At 36.8% G+C, this 23812-nt stretch overlaps 1 protein-coding gene across 1 annotated transcript in view; it reads left to right on the top strand.

The window, feature by feature from the left end:
* Positions 1 to 23812, top strand: part of LOC120627617 (START domain-containing protein 10-like) — a 51346-nt gene that overhangs the window by 8571 nt on the left and 18963 nt on the right. The window contains exon 2 of the mRNA XM_039895629.1: positions 18316 to 18463. Within this exon, the coding sequence (XP_039751563.1) occupies positions 18316 to 18463 (148 nt within the window). The remainder of the gene's footprint in view (positions 1 to 18315; positions 18464 to 23812) is intronic.

Below are 23812 nucleotides of genomic sequence, written 5' to 3'. Positions count from 1 at the left end.
GGTATAACTGTGGAATTCAACGTAGATGCATCGTTATGCGTGCTGGAATTAGGTCGGGTGCGGTTTCCCCATTTCCAATTAAACTTGCAGAGGATGCGGTGACTCGAATATTCGGTGTCGCTAACATACTGTAAACTATGCATTTCAGAATAGGTTATGTACATATTTATATAACACTAGCTGTTGCCCGCGACTTCGTCTGCGTTAGATTTTGTTTTTAAAGTATTCAGAATCGCTAAGCCTTAAATGAGTATAGTAGTATATATAACATGTGACTGTCAATTAATTATAGACAAATAATTTGCAATAAAATAAAAGTGCGACTATAATTAAAGATCTAAGCTATCCTATCTCTTAAGTTGGACCAGACTGCTCACGGTGTGCCAATTTAATTTAAAATCGCTTAAGTACTTTAGGAGTCCATCGCGGACAAACATCGTGACAGGAGATTTATATATATTAAGATTATTATTTAATATACACAGATAATATACTCTCACAATTACGATTTCAAACCAAAAACATACGCAAACTATCTAAGAAAACGTAAATCTAAATGTTTACTATCTAAAACTAGAACCAAATATGGCAAGACAAGCATACTGTGTAAGGGAGTGCTTTTGTACAATAATTTACTTGAGATAATCGTTAACAATTACCAATATTTAAAAAACTTGTTATTGAACATGTACAAAATACCGTTCAGTAAAGTTAATGTGACGTTTCCCTTATAAAACGATTTGTATCGCTCGCTAACTTTTTCTTCAAACACCCGGAAAATTTTTACTTTTAAACAATATGGTACATTTGTAACGCACTTCAAGATTTTGTAATTACTAATTTTAAAATACTATTATATGTAAGTGAACTATTGTGTTCTTTTTGAGAAATAAATATCTTTAAACCGATTTATATCCAGGTGCATATTGTTCACCCGCAGCGCAGCGAATCTACAACGTTCTTATGTAACGTATTTCGTTACTACTAAGTTACACACTAACTAAGCTTCGGCTTTCCTACCGCCGATGCCGAAATTAGTATATGCCATTGATATCGGACTTCAAGCGACTGTACAACAACTAATAAAAAATAAAAAAAAGCATGTTGTCATCTCATGTTTCAAATGTTTCTCATTGTAATATAAATAAATAAATAACAAATAAATATACTACGACAATACACACATAGCCATTTAGCCCCAAAGTAAGCGTAGTTTCGAATACTAAGATGACTTTAATAATTTTTTTATTTTAAATTTCCTATACAAATATACATAAATACTTTTAATATAAATATAAATACTGAAAAACATTCATGTTTATCACACAAACATTTTCCAGTTGTGGGAATCGAACCTACGGCCTCGGGCTCACAAATCAGGGTCGTGCCCACTGCGCCAATTGGCCGTCGAAACCTGGACCTCTGAAAATCGGAACTGCAATGTTTCCTAATAGATAGCGCTTCAGTCGATATTAGACTGATATAAAAAGCATATACCTACTAATTTCGGCATCAGTGGTATGAGAGCCGTAGCTTAGTTGGTCACTGACCGTGTCTGCCAGAGCGTCGCCGGTTCAAATCCTGTTAGTTTCGATATTGTACATGCATTTTAAATCTATAAAATTGGTAATTCCACCAAGTGTAGGTCTGAACACTAATAAAAATTATAATATTTGTATAGATATTGATATGTAAAGGCGTTCCCAATATAATGCTCTTAAAGCAATCAAAAAGCATAGTATAACGAGAGTAACCTGCAACGTAACGCTCGCGAACATCAATCTTGATATTGCGTTATTGTATGGGCTATTTAGATAATATTCGGATCAAATATTTGGCTGGCGTACAATCTTCCATACAAATATAGTACCTACCTGCTTCATGAATTGAATAAGGCATATTGTAAAGGTTAGTAGAAAGGTTTTTTTTTTAATTTCTCGGAAGGCGTCACCAGGGGAGGAGTTCCGCTATGAGAACCCTCGAAATATATAAGCATAGGGCCCAACGACATCCTCGACATGGTGAGGTGATCGACATGCCTCCTGCGAGGACTCGAACCTCGGCTCGGTTTGAAGTAAATCTGACTGTTGGTGGACTTTTGGACTAATTATTGTTTAGTCCGAACGCTCCCGTGACCGTGGTAAGGGTTCGCTGGCGTAGACGCTGTGTTGGCTGCGTGTGTGTGTTGAACTTGTTGGGACACATTGTCGGTAGTAATTTGATCTTGGTCCTAAAGGACATGCTTCGGACGTCGCCGCCTGAGCTCGGCGTTGGGGACGGGGGCATAAGGTGGCGATAATGGGGTTGGGATGTCGGACTGCTATCTTAAAGTAGGACTTTGATAGTGTTTTCATGTATTGGGCAATGGTGGGAAGATCGAGGTCTCGGTGGAGAACTAAGTTGCGCGCGAACCACGGGCTGCCCGTGGCTATGCGCATAAACTTTTCTGTTAGAATTAGAAAGTATTTGTAGCGGTCTCCACATTACAGAACTAAATGGCGAAATACATGTGGCATTCAATTTAGGTGTAATTCTACTGCCATTTTTAAGTTGTGTATTCTTATATAAAAGAAAGTAAGTAAGTAATTATTTAAATCGGTTATCATTCGACGGCGTTATGGTGTAAAATCGTCAAACACTATCGCTCCCTCTCCCAAAATAACTGAGCTTAATTTCGGGGCAAAAAGCATCCTATATTACTTCTAATACCTTCAGGAATATGTGTACAAAGTTTCATGATGATTGGTTTAGTAGTTTTTGCGTGAAAACTTAACAAACACTCTTAACTTCGCATTTATAATATTAGTAGGGAAGTAGGGATAGCGCTTTTTTTCTACTGCAAGTCGCGTTTAATGAAATTGGTTCACGAAACGAAGATGTTTGGGGACTTATAAACTCTTCGGGCTATGATTTTCTTAGTTTATAAGACTAGGTTTTAGATTACGAAAACAGTTGCAATATGTAGGTTTACATTTGATATTTATAATATATCCTTGTTGTTAATGTAAATTGTTGGTACCAAATAAATAAATAAACAAATTCTAAGTGACAAACTCGGTTTCAGGCTAAAAGGCATACTTACTAAAACAATTACTGCGATAATTATTTAGGCCCTTGGAGTTATTTTAAGCTCTTCAAAGAGGGCTTTTAAGTTAATGTAATTTACTGTTTTCACCTTGACTAAGTTACTCCACTTTACGACCACGTTTGTTACACAAGCTTTATGGTTCGGGATGTAGGTTCTTAACATTTTTATCTCATCTCCCGATGACTTCTTGCTCGATGCTTACGACAAGTTTTTTTAAAGAAGGTTAAAAAAACTTATTGTATAGCTTCTTGCCAGCTACCCATACTGATTACTGCGAGAAGAACATGAATGTTTTTTGTGTCTGGGTATTTATCTGTATATTATGAGTATTTATGTATATAATTCATAAAAATATTCATCAGTCATCTAAGTACCCGTTAAAAAAAGCTACGCTTACTTTGGTGATGTGTGTTTTGTCGTAGCGGACCCGCGCGACTTCGTTCGCGAATGAGTCGACTTCAAAAAATAGTAGTATGTTTATGGAACTTGAAAGAAATAACAATTGCGACAATTCCGATAAACTTACTACATACTTCCGTCGTTTGGCGTAACATTTACCGTTCACGCATCGCACGGATCAGAATCTCTGAAAAAGGATATTTTTTGTAGTTTTGCAACATTTCTCATTAGTGATGTTATAAAGCCATAATTGTTACTACAAATCCAAAAAAAAAAACGATATTTCAGCATTTTCTGAGATTAGCGCGTTCAACCAAACAAAATTTCAAAGCTTTATAATATTTCAACTATGCCTATCCTAAACATCACGTTCATCTAAAGCTCCATTGCGCCGCTTTTAAAAGACAAATGTGGAAAAAATAGCGATGCTATCCCATAGAACCTGTTTGCTGTTCCGGGATAAAATGAAGCCTATGAGCTATTTCAGACTATATTGTAGGTATCTCTGCCAAATTTCAGCCAAATTGCTTCATTCGTTGCGGCGTTAAAGCGTAACAAATATCCATACATACATTCATCTATCCATTCATCTATCCTCACAAACTTTCGCATTTATAATATTAGTAGGATGGTACGCATGCATTCGATCGTTGTCCCATATGCCTTGCGACATGCTGTTATCTGTGAAGAATTATGTCCTTCATCTCCGACAATATTCATCAGATCTTCATTAAAATATACATAATAATAAATAATATACTAATAGACAATACATGCTTGGTAGTATAAACTGTCAAATAAGAAAGAATTATTAAAATCGGTGGAAATTTAACGGAGATATGAAGTAAAATTGATAAAAAAATTCATTCCATTGTTTATCGGGATGAAAAGTACCCTATATGTTGACCCGGGATATCAGCTACCACTGTACCAAATTTTATTTCAATCCGTTCCGTAGTTTTCACGTGATGCCCGGACAGACAGACAAAAATTAAATAAAAATTTGTTTCGGACTCAGTATCGATTATAAAGCATCACAGAAATACAGAAGCAAGCAATACAGAAATTTTCCAGTTACAGTTTTATTATAAGTATAGATAGTCTAATAGTCACCTTTACCGGATTACCTTTTTACCAAGGCTCTCCGTTCCCGAGCACGATCACCCGCTCGGAGGAAAAACTTACTAATGTATCAGCTATGATGAAACGCTCAACCGTAACGATACGGTAATCCGACAAAGGTATTTTGGTAAAGGTAATCCGTTAAAGGTGAATATGGGTAGCTGGCAAGCAGCTGCAAACCTTAAGGATTACACATATATAATAAAGCTTTGATATGAATTGCACGTACTTGGCAATAACATAAAGAACACCGGTGGTGGGAATAAAGTGTTTTGAGAGCTGTAATATTTTAAAGAAAGTGGACTGTGTTGATAGGCGAAAAAGAAAGATGTTTCAAAAATAGGAACAAGGACAAATCTGGATTAAAAGTAATCAACTCACGGTAGGTACCCTTTCGCGAATCCAGCGAGTCACTTATTTTCAGTTACACCAAATATCTTCACCACCACAATATTCAATAAGGCGTTATGCGAAACGATATTAATTTATATAATTTTTGTAACTTGGCCGCATAGGCGATGTTTTTTGTTCTCACGAATAGTACGTGCGCGCGCGACAGTAGTCGAAAGTCGATTTTATGTTCATAAATTTGCGAACCTCAAAGGACGAGTTGGAAGGAAATAAAGATAAAAAGAGTAAATGAGAGGGAAAGAGAAAGTGTCTAATTATTCATTTTTAATAGAAACGCCAAGTTTTGGCACTTATTTTGATTGCCATATTAAATTGTGGTTCCTATTATTACCAATCCGGTTATTTATTAAAAAACTTACAATGAGTAAGAATTGGTAAATTATGATGCTAGGTTACGTTAATCAATGCGTCTTTTCCTGAAGCTCAGCGTAATCATCATTATTTCTTAAAAATAGTTCAAAAGTTATTTCAACGGATACATACCACGGTAATATTACGAATGAACCGCATGGATCGTGGTCACGACGGGACCCGTTGGGACACATTGAGTCACCACGATCCACCGAAATATCGACAAATCCCATAATACTATCGTGGTATACATACCAAGATAATATTATGGGATTTGTCGATATTTTCGTTGCAATTTATTTCATAAATGTTAATTAAATGTTATTGATAGTTAACTTCATTAACATATGTTAACACGACAATAAACATTCCCCTCATCGGTTTCTGAATCACTCAGACACACAGTTCGGACACTTAATCGCTTAGCGGCAGGTCTTCGTCAGTAGGGTATAGTCCAGACCAGATAATATAACAATATCAAACTCACTTTATGTAAATGTAGTATGTGTGTTCATGTAAGTTTTTTTTTTGTAACATACTTTATGCACCATCCACTTTCCACTTTTTTATCGGCTTCGTACGCTCAGGTTGCCTTTAAAAGATCACTCTTAGTGATAAGGCCGCCTTTGCACCCTAGCACTAAGTACTATTACTGTTTTCTTTGTATTTTTCCTATTGTGTTGTGTTGCAATAAAGTTTTTCTATTCTATTCTATTCTATTCACTTGTATCAAAATTTTATATTATTTTCAACCGTAATTATACAAAAAAATTTGTTACTTGAAGCGTCACGCTAATCATAAAGTTACCTTGAGTGCTCTACAATGTTATTGTATGTAGCTCTATATTAGCTTCATACTAAATTGTAAGTTACACATTCTTGCGACACGTAATAGGCTTTAGGGGGAGGCATTCTATATTAATTACCAATGTACAGTAAAAACCCGCTTTACGCGAGAGATACGTTCCGGAAAAAATTGCGTTAACTGAAATTCGCGTATATATCGAGGTTTATGATTAAACATAGAATTGTTTGACACACGGTCAAGACATTATGTTTATACACACTCTTTCGCGTAATGCGAGGCATTTTAGCACGAAATTTGAAATTCGCTTTATAGTGAAACCGCGCATAACGGGGTCGCGTAAAGCGGGGTGTTATTGTAATTGACTTCCTTGACACATTTTCAATAACAGGTATACATATTATAATAATAAGAGCACTTAGCATTTTTTAGGACTTTATTGAAGGACCTCGCAGATGGTAAGAGGAAGTCAGTTACCTATAAACTGAGCAAAACTTTACAGGGCATGCAAGGAACACATCCTGCAATGCGCTGCTCCTTGTACATAAACCAGAGGTCTAGGTGATGTGATGTGCCTTAATTTACACCGCCAACCGCACCCTCCAGACCGGAACACAGCATTGCAACAATGCTGCTTGGTTGCAATGCTGTGGGTTGTGTTACACATTTTGTCTAACACAATTCACGGTAATACTCACTCAACTATACAAGAGAATAAGCTGATAGAATGTTAACCAGGGGGCAGAAATAAGCATGGTGGTACGACTTCCCCGGACCAGCTTTGTCACAAAACGCTTTACTCAATATGTTCTCGCTCGCTCTCTCGCTATGCTCAATTAAAACCATTGTTTCGTAAACAATGGTTCTTGCATTAACGTGTTTTACAGTAGAAGTTAACTGGTCACGCGTAAGAAAAAGCTTTGTGTCACCCACATACCTGCAGTACAACATGCTAGCAATCATCAAATTAAATATAAACAAACGATATATATTATGAAAATTAAGCTTAATTTTTATTTACCTTTATCGTGTAATTTATAATTTCTTCAATCCTTATACTCCACACCAAACAGATCTTCGGCAATGTACCCTCTACGCACGTTTCGGTCCGAAACCAGAGCATCCTCAGGAGATGTTGACTTTACAATGAATAATTATTAATTGTAAAGTCTTTTCGCGGAGTATAGCAAATGAAGTTAAATTTTCATCATATATCATGGATTTCCGCAAAGTAACTCAAATTAAAATTTAAAAATAATTTTTTTCAAGGAGCCTAATTTATAAGCACTGCAACGGTCTGTTTGTAGTGACTCTACCACCGGTTCGGAAGATAGATTCCACTGAAAAGAGCTGGCAAGAAACTCAGCAGATTGCTCTTTTCCAACATTATTTTATAATTTAACAATCTAAAGAAATTTTCTGTTTTGTGAGAGATGAGGGCGGAGTGGCCTGCTTCTAAGCAGCCTTGTCGTTAAGGAATTCATCAATCGTGTAGTAACCATGATTTGTTAAATGTGTTTTAATATATTGTTTAAACATAGGTAAAGGTAGATCTAATATTACCTTCGGTATCATGTTAAAAAAACATATACCCATCCCCACGAAGGATTTCTGTACTTTTCTCAGACGATATGCAGAAATCACTAATTTATGTCCGTTTCTAGTAAGTCGACTGTTTATATCGACTTTTTGTTTATAATTACTTATGTTTAATGAAGATTATATTACTATAAATATATTGTGAGGCTACTGTAATACCTATTACTGTGTACCTATTTCCTTAAATTTGGCACGAAGGGATTCGCGTGATTTAGGTTTAACGCCTACTTCTATCCAATAAATGCAATTATATTTATTTCGCGTTGTTGTAATTGGTCCGCGGGAAGGTAACAGCGGCCTGTGAAGCCTCCCACCAGACCAGTCCAGAGAAAATTCAGTACCTAATTACAGATTCCCAAATTGCCCAATTGCTAACAACGCTTTGCATTGTTCCTTAAGTCTATGACATCTAGGTTAAGGCCTGCCACAAATCGAACCCAGAACCTCGTTATCCGTAATTCAATTTGTTTACCACTAGACCTCCCAGGCATTTCTACTAAGCAGTATACTTACTAGTTAAAAAAAATTAAATAAGAAAACGTATCTACGACAATTTCCGATCACGTATTAAGGTATTGTTGTTATCGCACGCAAACTTGTTGCTATAAATCAATACCAAACGCGATTACAAAATGAAACTAAAACAAGAGAACTACGAGTAAATCATGCACAAATAAACTGTTGCACGCGACAATATTTATCGCTTTTATCACAGGTTAAAAGATAACATAATATATCTAATGGTTGGGTTATAGTTTAGCGATCATACAGATCTTGTATTATAATTTATAAAAACACATTTCCAATCGTAGGTCAATCGTAGTCTAGAATGGCTCACTATATATTACACTTAACTTCTACAACTAAATAGCACTTAGTACTATTACGTACTATTTTCTTTGTGCTTTTCCTCCTGTGTTTTGTTGCAAGATTTTTTTTTCTATTCTATTCTATGCCTATTCTCGGAATTACTTTGTTGCGTCGAAGGTATATTACGAAACAAACACGCTAAGTCCGTACACGATTATGAACTTTGCGTTCCTATTATTAAGGTTATTTTTAACAGGATATTAGTTAGGATAATTATCAGCCTATTAACGTCCCACTTGGTTCAGATACAGATATATTTCTAGAGCTAACTATATAAACCTTTCACACTGCTCCAGTAGGTTGCTTTCAGTTTCTGCTACATAAAGTTGTAAGACACTGTTGTAAAAGCTTAAACTATTAATAATAATAATCTATATCTTAACTGGCAGAAAACAGCGTTTTATGGTTGTACAAAATGAAAAAAAAAAGAAACAAAGGTATCATATTTATTATTCCGACTCAATTTTTGTTCGCTGTAAATGATTTAGTAAAAAGATTATTTGTCTTTTTACAACATAACGTAACATAACTGTTATACACATAAATGTAAAAGCAGCCTTGCCCCCCTGTATGTTAGCTAAACCGTGGCAAGGGACTGAAGTGGGAAGCGGGGAATGGCTAATGGAGTGGATTGCCGACCGCTCCCCTGGGAACGGAAAGATTGCTTCTTAAAGGAGGCTAAATCAATTCTGCGTCCCTGGAGACTGAGCACATTAACAAGTTCGATCGATGGGTTACCGCTGGGCGTTCTTCTTCAAATGCCTCAACATTACTGAAGGTCAGCAATTAGTTTTTAAACTTTTCCTGGTCCATGGCAAATCGGAGAGTTGAACGAAGGTCTAGATTCGGGTCCACTCGTATATTAACCGTTACAAGGACTTCTTTTGCCTTCCAACCTTTTTTTTCCTGCAATCTTTCATTCAAAATTCAAAATTCAAATTCAAAATCCAAAATTCAAAATTCATTTATTTCAAGTAGGCCTAATATAAGCACTTTTGAAACGTCAAGTCTGTCTGTTTGTAGTGATTCTACCACCGGTTCGGAAGGCAGATTCTACCGAGAAGAAGCCGGCAAGAAACTCAGCAGTTGCTCTTTTCCAACATCAACAATTTACATTTTGCATTTTAACATTCATTTTTCTATCTTGTGAGAGCTGAAAGCGGAGCCGGATGCTTCCAAGCAACCTTGTCATTAAGAAATTCATCAATTGTATAGTAACCTCGCTGTAATAAATGTGTTTTAACAAATTCTTTAAACTTGTGCATTGGCAGGTCCAATATCACCTCATTCAATAGTCAACAATTCATCATGATGGTTTGAAGCAAGCGATACCTATGGTTAGTTGGGCATTAGAGGATGAATGAATGAATGAATGAATGAATGAATGAATGAATGAATGAATACACTTTATTGTACACCACTTAAACATAACAAATTAAAAGTAAAAATTGGAGTGGAGTTCACCAATCCGTAGTGGGCCAACGTGGTGAACTACGGCCTAAACCTTTCTCATTGTGGAAGGAGATTCATGCTCAGTAATGATTTGTTAAGATTAAGGTGAAAGAGCACAGGACTGGTCTGGTCAGATCAGGTCAGAAATGAGGAGGGTTTAGGCCCTAGACCCCTACGCTGGCCAAGTGTGGATTGGCGGTCTGGTCAGGTCAGGAATGAAGAGAGTTGAGGCCGTAGTCCTCCAGACTTTTCGGGTGCCTTTCGCCTTTTGCCTAACCTAACCTAATATTACGTCGGCTTGATCCAGAAATAAACCAATAATAGTTCAGCCAAAGCTATTTTATGGGTCTAGATAGCTTATCAATAACGTGGAAAAATAATAAAGCATCAGTTCTAATATAGCATCAGTGAATGTAATAATATCACCACATCATAAAAACCTACTGATATAATAACGCAAAGCGTCAAATGAAATGCGAATGATAGCAAACGAGGTTATATCTCCAGAATTGTCTGCGGTAGAAAATGACTGGAGGGGAATTTTATTTTCATGACATATCACGATTTCCACGACGATATGTGCGGGGAATAATGTGAGGGAAATTACGTATAATGTACATTTATTATGTTGGTGTAAGGGTTAACATGTTCAGTGACGTTCACTATAGGATCACAAGGCCCTCGGTTCATTCCCGGGTCGGGTTTTCATGACAAGAAATTAGCATGCCAGGCGTCTGGATAAAGCCGGAATTAGTTAGGCTTTTTGATTGCACGTCCGGTTTGTCCGACTTTTTAGATTTAGAGCAACGAGCGCAGGAAAGTCGACCGTAACGTGTAATTATCAAAAATGCTTCTTTTCACAAACTTTTTTTAGAGATACGAAATATTCTATAATGTAGAGCATCCGGTATTTTTACCAAAATGTCCGGCTTAACTAGCTTGTCCGCCTGGCTATAAGTTTGCCGACCTGGCAGCCCTACCCGTATACCTATAGGAAATTGGCATTGTTCTCGAAGAGCACGTTAAAATATAGTTAAGTTAGTTATGTAGTTTTAAACTAATTACCTAGGAATAATTGAGACTAGCTCAACAAGCACTTTTCAAACGTGAAGTCTGCCTGTTTGTAGTGACTACCATTTTTCCATACAAAAAAATTCAACACATTCTAAGAGTTTACTTATCACAACCCTAACGAAGATAAAAGACTGACACGCGCACAGTACCTAAGCTACGCTACGCGTACCTAATAAAGTGATAGGAGTCGCATGATTTTAATTTTGCATGTGATGTTAGTTGTATCTGATTTCTTACAGTAAAAACGAAGGCAGAGGTTTACTCAAAAACTATTAGCGTTTCGGTTTCACAGATAAGTCTCCGAGACGGTACATCTAAAGTCTGTGAAGTATTATTTCGGTTTTCATTTATATGTTGTATATAGCTAATGTATCGTATCCTAATGAGCACGTTAAGCCTGATAACTTACAATAACATGTCATTACTACGTATTGATTAAATTCAATAAAGCTCACTACGTAGAATAACCATGGATAGTCTTCGCCTCTATAATTTCAGTACCTGCCCGGAGTTAGGAAATTGGCGGTATCAAGCCCCGTGCCTCGAAGAGCACGTTAAGCCATCCCGGTTATTATCACATGTGATAATAGTCGTTAAAGCCCACACCCACGCATTGGAGCAGCGTGGTGTGTCTATGCTCTAAAACCGTCTCTCCTACGAGAGACGAAATCCTTCTCATCTTGGGAGGTGACCCGTTCCCAGCAGTGGGAGGTTGAAATGCTGCGGACTATGAATATAAAGTAAAGGTTCGCAAAACTTCCATCATCTCTCTGCGAGTAGACCCGATTGTTAGCCCAATAAAAGCTGACACTCTTGGCACCCTTCCAACCCTCTTTGACACAGGTCATTGAACCGCATCCCTCGTTTTTCATATTGCGAGCGCAACGGGAAATACATTGTTTACCAACTTTTGTAAAATTGCATTGTTAAATAAAGAAATGTGTGGAAAAAATTGTAAGGAATTGCTTTTTTAGTGTTATTATTCTTTTGCTGTGTGAATATTGATAACCACTACGACTCAAGGAGGCATCTTTGCACCGTCTGAGTATCAATACAAGACTGCAGGGATAAAAATTATATCCCCCGATTATATACCCTGACGAGGGATATAATTAACGTGCCCACCTGCTAAATCACTGGAACATGGAATAGGAGAAGTTTACCCCCATTTATAGACATATATTATTTGGATATTATTTCCACTTGTGCGTCAGTGCTCTGTGAGTTGATAAAGCTGTGGTAGAAGATAAATTTATATCCTTTCCCCGGTTATATAATTGTCTCCTGCCCATGCTAGCCGTGCTGAAGTGCCATTGCTTATGAACCCGTGAAAATCGAATGAAAATTATATCTTTTAATTACTTATAACGCACATAACTTAGAAAAGTCCAACGACTGGGATAGTGTAAATTATTCTTCTAGTCAAGCCCTTTTATTGATATCCATATTGACAGCGTAATGAAAAAATATGCACCATTTTGGAATGGTGGCCATTTGGAGCGATTTTCATCAAACAAAGGTTAGAACACTCCCGACTAATTCTCCTTTCGAACCATAAAAACACATAACTACCCACACACGCACACATACACACAAACACGTCAAACTTATAACACCCCATCGTTTTTGCGTCCGTGTTAAAAATAATATCTGTTAGTATAAATAAAATAAATAATGAATAAATAAATATACTACGATACTACTTGTGTTATGGGTACTAAGATGACTGATGAATATTTTTATGAATAATATACAAATAAACACCCAGACACTGAAAAACATTCGTGCTCATCACACAAACATGTTCCAGTTGTGGGAATCGAACCCACGGCCACGGACTCTGAAAGCAGGGTCGCTACCCACTGCGACAGTCGGCCGTCAAAAGCAAGACACTCTGTTTCATTGCATGGCGCGATAGAAATTCAAAACAATTTCATTTGCAAAAAAAACAACTTCCGTTCCCACTGCCTCACTAGAAGCCTTAGGTTGGAGTTTTGAAATTATTACTTTGTATTATATTTTCCCGTCTGCCCGAGGAATAACATCCAACTTCGTTCAAAGAGTTATTTTTCTTTAGTTATAAAGCAGCCATAGCTGTAATAAGTTCATTCATGCTAGAGCTTCTATGTAAATCTGTTTTGCAAGGTTAGCTGTTTATTTTTCTATTTAAATCGAGAGGTGAAAATACTTAAAAACAAACACATACTACGGCAATAAATACACCGCCAGCTAGCCCCAAAGTAAGCATAGCTCGTGATATGTTGACTAAGATAGCTGATGAATATTTTCATAAATACTTGGAATATACAGGTAAACAAACACCCAGCCACTAAAACATTCATGTTAATCACACAAACATTTTCCTTTTGTGGGAATCGAACCCACAGAAAGCAAGGTCGCTGCCCACTGTGCCATTCGGCTGTCAATAACTACAAGTACATATCCTACTCAATATTATAAACTGGATAGATGCTTTTGTTTATTTCTATGTACGGAATAGGCTCGTATTAGACCGTTTTTACCATTCTTTACCAAAATAAAGCTACAACTTAGCCAGGATGTAGATTCTAAAGAAAATTGCAAAATCTATCCCAAAAGTAGCAATTTTGCATTTTATTGATGGTAGTTAAAAATTAAGTACCATACAAAAAAACAACAAAGAAATATAATGTATCGAATTATCTTACTCACCTTTGTTTTTTAAAGCGTCGACCTTATTGACCTTTACAGAATAAAATTTTAATTACTTTTACATCTGTAACATGTTATCTTTAATATTATCTTTATTTTTCTTTAGGCATTTAACGCGTAACAATATAACCAGTGCGCCTAAAATGTTTATATATGTAGATAAATAAAATTATCTTTGTCATTGTATACCGGGTTACATAATACCAGTAACTACACTGTAACTTCACCATAATCAACCTTTGGCCTCACTACAGGGCCATGTGCCCTGTAGTGAGGCCAAAGGTTGATTATAAATTAATACGAGAATTGCGCGGACGGAGAAGTATGAAATTTCCATCAGAAGGAGAGCAGAATGCTAATATATTTTTTATATTATGCATAGAACATTCATTTTTTTAGTTCTTTATTTGTTCGGGACTTTCTTAACAATAAGAATGTCAGCATTCTGGCTACCTCTGAATAAGGTGCCGCCAGGATAGTTTGCCAAATCCCCACATCATAAAGATTTATTTTAAATTTACATATTAATTGGTCGCTCATTGGTCTATTCCGAACACACTCCCCCAACAAATGCAAGACATCTTCGTCTATATTACAAATTTCACGCTTAGGTGAACTGACCCTTTTCATAAGATATCAAAACTTGTTTAGAGGAACATGTCCAGCACGCAGTCTTAATGCCATCACAACTTGTTGGCGCTTCAATCTTACCTCGCAGAACCACGGAAAACGAGGAGGCGGATTAAATCTATAAAAACAATGTTACCCATACTACCATGTTTTTACAGTGAGCTTGTTTTTACAATAGTAGCATATTAAATCAATGCCAGTATGCGACCACTAGTGAACGTAAAATATAATTTTTGGATTCGGTGTGCTTTCAACAGATTAACAACTCAAAATTTAAATAGAAAGGTAAGTTCGCGTGTTCTTCTCCACCCTAGTTTTACTTGTTACACCCCAAAACCGGTGTTTCCGCCGCTCACCCCATTTTCGTGTATCATGTTCGAAAATAAGTTTTAATTGAACGAAAAGTTTCATTCATCAATTTTCATTTCAACACCGCTCAACGTTTTCTGTGTCGTGTTTTTTTTATTTTTTCTCAGCAGGTTCTTTTGTTCCGTGTGCAAAAAAGGTGTAAATCTATACATCCATTCATACAAAAGCTCTACTTTACAAGGTTAGTTGAAAAAAGGAGGGCTAAGTTTGGTTTTACATTTACAGTGAAATATAGTTAAAAAAATCGCCAACTTTTTCCTGATATACTATATGGAGAAATAATTGTACAAAAATTTCAGAAAAAATCATGTGTCAATCCTATATAAACTGTTTTAAAAAATCTGGTCGAATGGAGTTCTATCCATAGTCTAGTGTAGTCCAAATTTGACTGGAAACAGTGGATTGACTTGAAATTCTCGTACAACGTTACATTTTTATTTAGGACCCTTGTGGCGGAACGGTGAGCGCTGTGAATTTAATTAGGAGGTCGAGGTCGGGTTCGATTCCCGGCAGGGACAATTGATTATTTCAGGATTTTCTCTGGTTTGGTCTGGTGGGAGGCTTTGGCCGTGGCTAGTTACCACACTACAGACAAATACGTTTTAGTGTTCCGGTGCGATGTCGCGTAAAAACCGATTGTTGGTATGACTACCATCAATCAAGAAGTCATCCATACTACAACAATTAATACATACAATCTACCATCATCAGTCAAGAAGCTTGTAGTATATGCTATATACTTACGACTAATCCAAAGTATAATTTTTAACAGCGGAAACTACACAGATGTCTAACGTAAGCGTAACTTCCGTCAGAAGAAAATCTGAGTTACTCTCTAGTCGCGCCTAAAGAAGTTTTACTTACGTTACGTACACGTACGATGGTGATACGTTTACGTTTACGGTACGCATACGTCAAGCAGTATTGAATAATAGCTGTAAGGCAGGCGGCATATTGTAGACCTTTTGTATGTAGAGGCTACGACGTAGAGGAAACTAAGATCACGACAAAGGACGTTAGGTAGTTATTCTTTCCACTTTTCTATTCCTCAATCGTTTTCAAAAAAAACAAGTTGTGTTTTGGCATGGTTGGAATACAATCATTCAACGCGGGTATACTGGTATACCGTGGACTTTATGAAAATTAAGCTTAATTTCCTATACTCCGCGAAAAGCAGGAGAATCTGTGTGGTGTAATTTATAATTTATTTAATCCTTATACTCCGCACCAAACAGATCTTCGGCAATGTACCCTCTACGCACGTTTCGCTCCGATATCGATTGAATATATCGATGAAGGAAACCACAGAGAGGCATGCCTTAAAAACACACTATTCTCAGAGGCGTGTGACTTGGACAGCGTGGTGGGCTAAGGCCTAAACCCTTCTAATTCTAAGAAGAATGGGTCAAAAATGTATTGATAACAACTACTTATTTAATATTTAAAAATAGAAAATCTAGTAGGTCTTCTAGCATAACCCTTTAAGTAACCCTTTTAGTAACGGAACCCCCTCCTTAAGTAACCCCCTCGTGGTTCTAACGGTTAGCATGTTTATATACGGATCACGAAGTACTGGGTTTGAATCCCGGCTTAGGTCAATAACTTCTAAAATATCAAGTTTCTCTATCAAAGTATTCTAAAGAATAATTCTTAGTACCTAGAGTTAGGAATTTGGTGGTGTCAACCGTGATTTCGAGAGCACGTTAAGCTCCGGTCCTGGTTATAACCACTTACTTGTGATAATAGTCGTTAAAACCACCAACCCGTAGCAAGCGACGTGGTGGGTCTATGCTCTAAAACTTTGTCTCATAGGAGAGACCTGTGCACCGCGGTGGCATGTTAAAAGGCTAAGAGTAAACCCTTTTAGTCATATGGCAGATGTAAACTCCAGGCTTTTTATCTCTATAACTTTGTTTGTTAATGTTTGCTGGGCTTTATTCACACCCGCCGCCCGGGCTTTTATGGTTTTTCCCACCCTTATTGTCACAAATCACAAGGGTATGACAAATTACGCAAACTTTTTGTTTTATGTCCACGAGCTGCAGTGTGCCAGCACTCGGGTTACGTTTATTTCTACGTTTAAGTGTTTAGTATATTGTGTTTAACTTTATTATTCTTGTACTACTTTTCTGTACCTTTTATCAGTTATTTTTTTTAAATTAAACTTCTTTTCAGAAATGTGAACTTTACCGATAAACATTAGGTAGACGAGATGAAGCATTATTTACATATTATACTTTATTTTATCAATTGGGGCTCCCAGTGATTTTAAATAAAAAATAATGTTTCTTATTATATTAGGGTATGCAAAAAAAATTATACGGTACATGCTAATTTCGAAAAAAAAAAGAGTGTACGTGTAACCTTTACGCGCGATTGAAGTAAACTTTTATTATTATTTAATGATGAAAGAGTAAAATATTTCTGGGACTCCGCTATTCATTTAATATTCACTATTTAAAATGCATTAATATTACTTTCAAATTTTATAAATATTTCCATTTGTTAAATAGAATAATTAAGGGTATATATAAACACGTTATAATTTCCCTTTTCTTTGTTATTTTCTGGGATTCTATTATAAATTCGAATGCAATTGGATTTGGACCAGAACTATGCAATTTTAAATTCGATTTTTGTAAGAGTAAATTAAATTTACGAATTCGTCGCAGCTCATGATGACGTTGTATCTTGGTATATTGTTAAGTTTTTGGAAATATTAGGACCGCTTTCGCACGAATTTAGCTATTTCCAAAGTCAAGTATATATGAACATCGGTGGGTTATTTTCCCAAAGATTTAAAGTTTGGCGCGCAGGTTTTTCTTATTCTGTAGGTATTTTATTTCTTTATTTTCTTTTTTTTTTGTAATATAAATAGTTGTTATACGTCCGTGCTGTTTCCCCACAATATTATAACGTAACTCAGCCAGGCATTGGCGTAATGCATAGTAACAGAGCCGCTTGCATGTTAGTTTATTTTCTAAGTTCTCTTAAAGCGTAATTTAAATCGTGATAGTTTTGTTTACTTTTTGGACTTGTTATTTCCAATTATCATTAGAGTCTATGTCTATTCCAAGTAGAGTGAATGTATCTTCGCATTCTAAATCTATCCCATTGTAGTATAATTTTAAACTAAGAGGTGATTTTTGATATGGCCTGAATTGCATGGTTTAGATAGATAGATAGATAAATTCTTCATTGCACACAATAAACGATAAAGATAATATATATTGAAAACATAAATACAAGAAAAATAAAAATGCAATGCTCCAGGCAACCGATAATGAAAGAAGAAAATGATTATGGATTAGGTAACCTACATGCCTGAAAGTTCTCCAAAATGATCTCAAAGGCGTGTGGAGTCCACCAATCCGGACTGGGCTAGCGTGGTGATTAAGCTTCGGTAATGGTTTGCTATGATCAATAATATTCAAAACGTGACTTTTGTCCTCAGGTTGTCGCAGAGTTCGAGGACGTGGAGCCGGACGCACTCTACGACGTGCTACACGACCCGGAGTACCGCTCCGTGTGGGACACGCACATGCTGGCCGCGGAGGATGCCGGACACATCAACGTCAACAACGACGTCGGATACTACGCCAGTACGTATACGTATTCTTCCTGCATCTCGCTGCTGTTTGTCTCTGGGGTCCACTCCACTAGTGGTAGTGCTATCGAGGTGACACTTACGTACGTCACTGCCTCGAAACTTCTGTTTATATACACTCAGCGGGCCGTCGTGGCCGTTAAAATAGAATTAAAGAGATGAAGTGTCTTTTGACATTTAGTTACCGTTCGCTTCTGCTTTTTTTCGCTTTTATATGTGTCGTATCAGCACGTTGTACTTTTGCTAATGTCACCTATACTTGGAAGATCCACAGATGGGATTGTCAAAAAACAAATATAAATACAGCACTATAATTTGTATCTAACTTTAGTATTCCAAAATTAAGCGTACTTAATGAAGTGTGGTCTTTGGTTTGTTATAATAAAATGTTAATTGGATTTTTAGAGTTTAATTTATGTTCTCATTAGGATAGCATTAGGAGAAGAAATGACATATGACAATCAGGTAAAGGCTTTGGGTGTTTACTCTGTGATTCTATACCCAACAGTGAAATAAAAAATAACAGAATTCTAAACTCATTTATTTACAGTAGCCTTACGCTATAAGGACTATCGAATATCGAATTTCTTAAGCAAAGTTAAGGTTTAATGATTTTTAAAAAGTAATAAATGACGGCCTAAGCAGATGGCCCACCTGATATTAAGTGTAAATAGCCTTTAAACAGAGCAACACTCCGCAGGGCATGGAGGAAACACGTCCTTTAAACTGCGGCATTCGTCAACTTGAGGCATAGGTGTTTATTTATTTATTTATTTATTAGGGACAACAGACAGTCATGCACAAAAATAACAAAAAACATCTAAAAATAAAATATCATTAGCACAAGACCCACATCATTGTCCACGAATTACTAAACTTATATTAAAAAGTAGGGCAACATAAACATTTTAAAAGAGATTAAAGTTATTACAAAAATAATAAATAATTCATCACTTATAATGCAAACTAACTAACTACTTAATGCGACTTATTATTTAAATTTTTGACGTGACAAAAATAATTCGATGGAGCCGGCTGCACGCACGAAAAAACATGACGTATGCGGCGTTACCTCGCTCTGAGTCGTTCCAGAGAGCGCGAAACGAGCGACAAAGAGGCACAGTCGGTCTCCGCGTTCGACATCTGTCTCTCTCCTACTTGAGTGAGCGATGCGTCCACGTGGACAGCTTCTATACAATAATACATTTACATGTTTCCGGCAAGGATGAAGTGCAGTGAAAAGTGAATGTGTTGTCAATTGTTTATAGCAACGATCAACTATCAAACAAATGAAATTAAAATTTTCTTTTGAAAAATGCAACCATTCCATCAGTATTTTCTTACGACGTTGTCACGTTCAACTATCGCCAGTAAGCCGACTTTACTGACAACCAATTTTTTATTTTATTTCAGATTGCTTATTACCAACTTCTTGAAATTACTTACACTAGTTGCATGATTGTCAACGTCGCCAAAGTGTTCGTTATACATCTGTGTCATTCTAAACATTAGTGAGCTTTTGCCTGCATTAGTGCGGCATTTTGTGGTAGCAAAAATCTGATAAGTTCTGCAACTACGTATAGAAGTTCTAAGAGGCACACGGTAGCAGAGCTTACGAGTCAAACCGATGCAGTCATATTTGTTGTGACACAGATCATACAAGAACGTGGCTTGTGTCAAGCCTCATGTGCCCTTAATTACACTGGCAACCACTCCCTGAACACCAGAATACATGCTGCTTATTGGCAGAAATAAGCATCGCGGAAGTACTTTCCCGGACAAGCTCTGTCTCATCATGACGGCCGATTGGCGCAGTGGGCAGCGACCCTGCTTTCTGAGCCAAGGCCGTGGGTTCGATTTCCACAACTGGACAATGTTTGTGTAATGAACATGAATGGTTTTCAGTCTGGGTGTTTATCTATATATAGTTAGTATTTATGTATATTATTCATATAATTATTCGTCAGTCACCTTAGTACCCATAACACAAGCTATGCTTACTTTGGGGCTAGATGGCGATGTGTGTATTGTCGTAGTATATTTATTTGTTTATTATTTACTAGCTGTTGCCCGCGATTCGTCTGCGTTTGATTTTGTTTTTGATGTGGCATTCAATTTAGTTGTAGTTCTAAAAACACTTAAAGTATTCAGTATCGCTAAGCCTTAAATAAGGGGTTTGCTGCGGTCCGCTGAGGAATTCTGTCCTCTTTCTTCAACCACATTCATCAGATCTTCACAAAGTTTGAGCAAAATTAAGCACATATTATAACTCTATAGTACAGAAAAAAATTATTTAAATCGGTTATAATTTATCGGACTTATGGTGTAAAATCATCAAACACTTTCATCTCCTCTCCCAAAAGAACCGAGCTTAATGTCGGGATAAAAAATATCCTATATTACTTCTAACACTTCCAAGAATATGTTTACAAAGTTTCATGAGGATCGGTTAAGTAGTTTTGGCGTGAAAGCGTAACAAACAAACTTACATTGACATTTATAATATTAGTAGGGATAGAGAAGTAGGGATTTATTTATCATCATCAAATCCACCGATCGATGTAGGCCTTAGTCCACCACGCTGGCCCATTGCGGTTAAGTGAACTCCATACGCCTTTGAGAACTTTATATGGAACTCTTAGCCTCTTAGGCATGCAGGTTTCCTCACGATGAATCAAACGATATTTTAATTGCACGAACGTACTGTAGCAGCTACTGGCTGCATATTGCTGACTTGCTATTTCCTAATTCATGTCACTATTAAATTGTCGATCAGCAATATGGGCCTATAAAATCGATACATTTTGCCAAATCCATTCAGTTCTTATTCTTCAGTCAAATTGCTGCCCAACTATGGACCTGGTTTCTGCCTGCCGGTTGGCTTTCAGCAAGGAGATTAAAGATAAGGTTACTCCGGCTCGAATAAACCCTTCATTAGGGTTCCGCGACTGGTATAACTCAAGTAAATAGTTAAGTGTTTAATGTGGACATTACAATTTTATAAAATAAATATATAATAAATTGTTGCTAAGATCAATCGGTGTTTTTTTATAAACACCGAACTTTCCGCTCTAACAGTACGAGTAACTTTGAAAAGTGAGTGTTGCGTGCTGGGATTCGAACTCGGCCCAAGTGAAGCCGAAGTCTCAACCACTAGGCTGTCACCGCTTCACCCGAGTTTGAACACTGTATATGTATAAGGAAGACGCGATGGCTGCATCAATCAAAACTTTCTTAATAACTTCGTAATTAAGAAAGTTTAGATTGATGAATTGAGTTTCGTAGTCGAGACGAGACCAAATGTGTAGTTTCGCGTCATGTTTTACCTTCAATCTTCAATTTCCCCACGGATAATTCAATTGAACCCTACAATCGCGAGCCCTTAAGTAATTCTGACTGAAACCCACGTCCCGTAAGTAAAGCATCCATTCGATTGCCTCGTTAAAGTTATCGTTACGCGCCGCAAATATTTGATCAAATCTCTGTTGCCGTATACAGAGTGGCCGCATAAATCAATATGATTTTTACCTTACTACGGAAGGCTATGTTTATGTCTGGTTTTTGCCCAAACTGTGGTTGTAGATAGAGGACAGAAATCCTCCGCGGACAGCAGCAAACCCCACATTTAAGGCTTAGCGATACTGAATACTGGTTTTTTTTTAGAACTACAACTAAATTTAATGCCACATCAAAAAACAAAATCAAACGCATGTATAAAAATATAGTGTTCATCTTATAAATTTATATATTGTGTCGTGTGATGATGGCAAATCAGAATACAGCTGTCACAACCCCTCCACTCCCCGCGGGTGTCGTACGAGGCGACTAAGAGTGTACAACGGAGAACGCCAGCAGCGTCCTCTCTGCTACTCTCACCATTTACTGCGATCACCAACCCGTCTGCCCTGCGTGGTTATTATTGGCAAACCCTAGCGTTGGGAGAGGCCTTACGTCTAACAGTGAACTCGTATAGGCTGTTGATGATACAAAGTCAAAGTCAAAAATATCTTTATTTAAGTAGGCTTAGACTGCACTTACAATGCGTACTGTTTACGATTGTTTTTTGTAAATAAAAAGTGAAGATTTAGAGTATGAGATTTACTTAGCGTGTTAGTTACAATTTTAGAGGTACAGCGATAAGTCAAGATGGCGTTATACAATTCAAAGTTGTAAGTTGCGTCCACGTATGTTGCGTAAAACCGTACGTGGACCAATAGAAGCCTACGACGTCGTTTATTGCGTTCCTTTACTACCGAATGCTTAGACACGTACATTATATAAAAAATGTGTACAAAGTAGTGAGTGAGATACATCACATCCACAAATCAAGCGCTATTTTTTGCGCATTAGATTTTACCTTCCACGTTCCATTTTTACCACGAGTAAACTCGATTTAACCTTACAGCCCTAGAGTATTTCTGACCCAAACATACCTAGGCCACGTCTCATAAATAAAGCCACCATTCGATTGCCTCGTTACAGTTATCGTTACGCGCCCCAATATTTGATCAAATCTCTGTTGATTATACAGGGTGGCCGCTGAAATCAATTTTCTTTTGACCTAACTAAGGAAGGTTAAATATGTACTTATTTATAAGTTTTTTGATTGTTTATTAGGTTTCGTTAATTCATTTTCCCTTATACATAATTCCCAAGGTTCTATAGATCGCTATGAAGCGATATGGACTTTTCTTTTAGCACGTAAACTGTGTCAATAAATTCACATCCTTTCAAATTATATAAATTTCACGAAAAGAATAACATATTTAATTACGGAGGTTAGAACAGACATAATTAGTAAAATCTAAAATGCATTAAAATCTCACAGAATAGAATAACAGGTACATGCAGCCAGTTCTGGGTGTTTTATTATTGGTTACGATAACTGTACGCAAATTTAGTGCAGCAAAAAGTAGTAAGAAAAATGTTGTGTGCACTGGCGTGCACTTCATACAAACACAAAAGCACAAAAGGTTTGGGTAGGCAGTGCTACCCAAAAAATTGTGTGCGTCTCATAAAAGAGAAGATATCTTCCATTTCACGCCATCTTCCTTTTATATGCATACGCTGGTCAAAACCCTGTTCACGCCACTGTATGTGTAGGTTCTGTAAATTGAGCAAGTTTATAATTAATATTACATGCTGTCTATATTTCTTGCTCAGTAAATAGTATAATTTGTACGGTAAATATAGATAAAAGGCATTGAAATAGCTCGTGTGTAAAGCTTTACTAAATACTGAAAGGCCTTTGAGTATTAATAAATCTGCTACTATTACTACCTACTCTAAGGGAAAGGCATTTACAAAGGAGCCTGAAGGTTTTATATCCATACCCGCTGATCAA

The sequence above is a fragment of the Pararge aegeria genome, chromosome 11, assembly GCF_905163445.1.
Source record: "Pararge aegeria chromosome 11, ilParAegt1.1, whole genome shotgun sequence".
Classification (NCBI taxonomy): domain Eukaryota; kingdom Metazoa; phylum Arthropoda; class Insecta; order Lepidoptera; family Nymphalidae; genus Pararge; species Pararge aegeria.
This window is presented reverse-complemented; position numbering and strand designations above follow the sequence as displayed.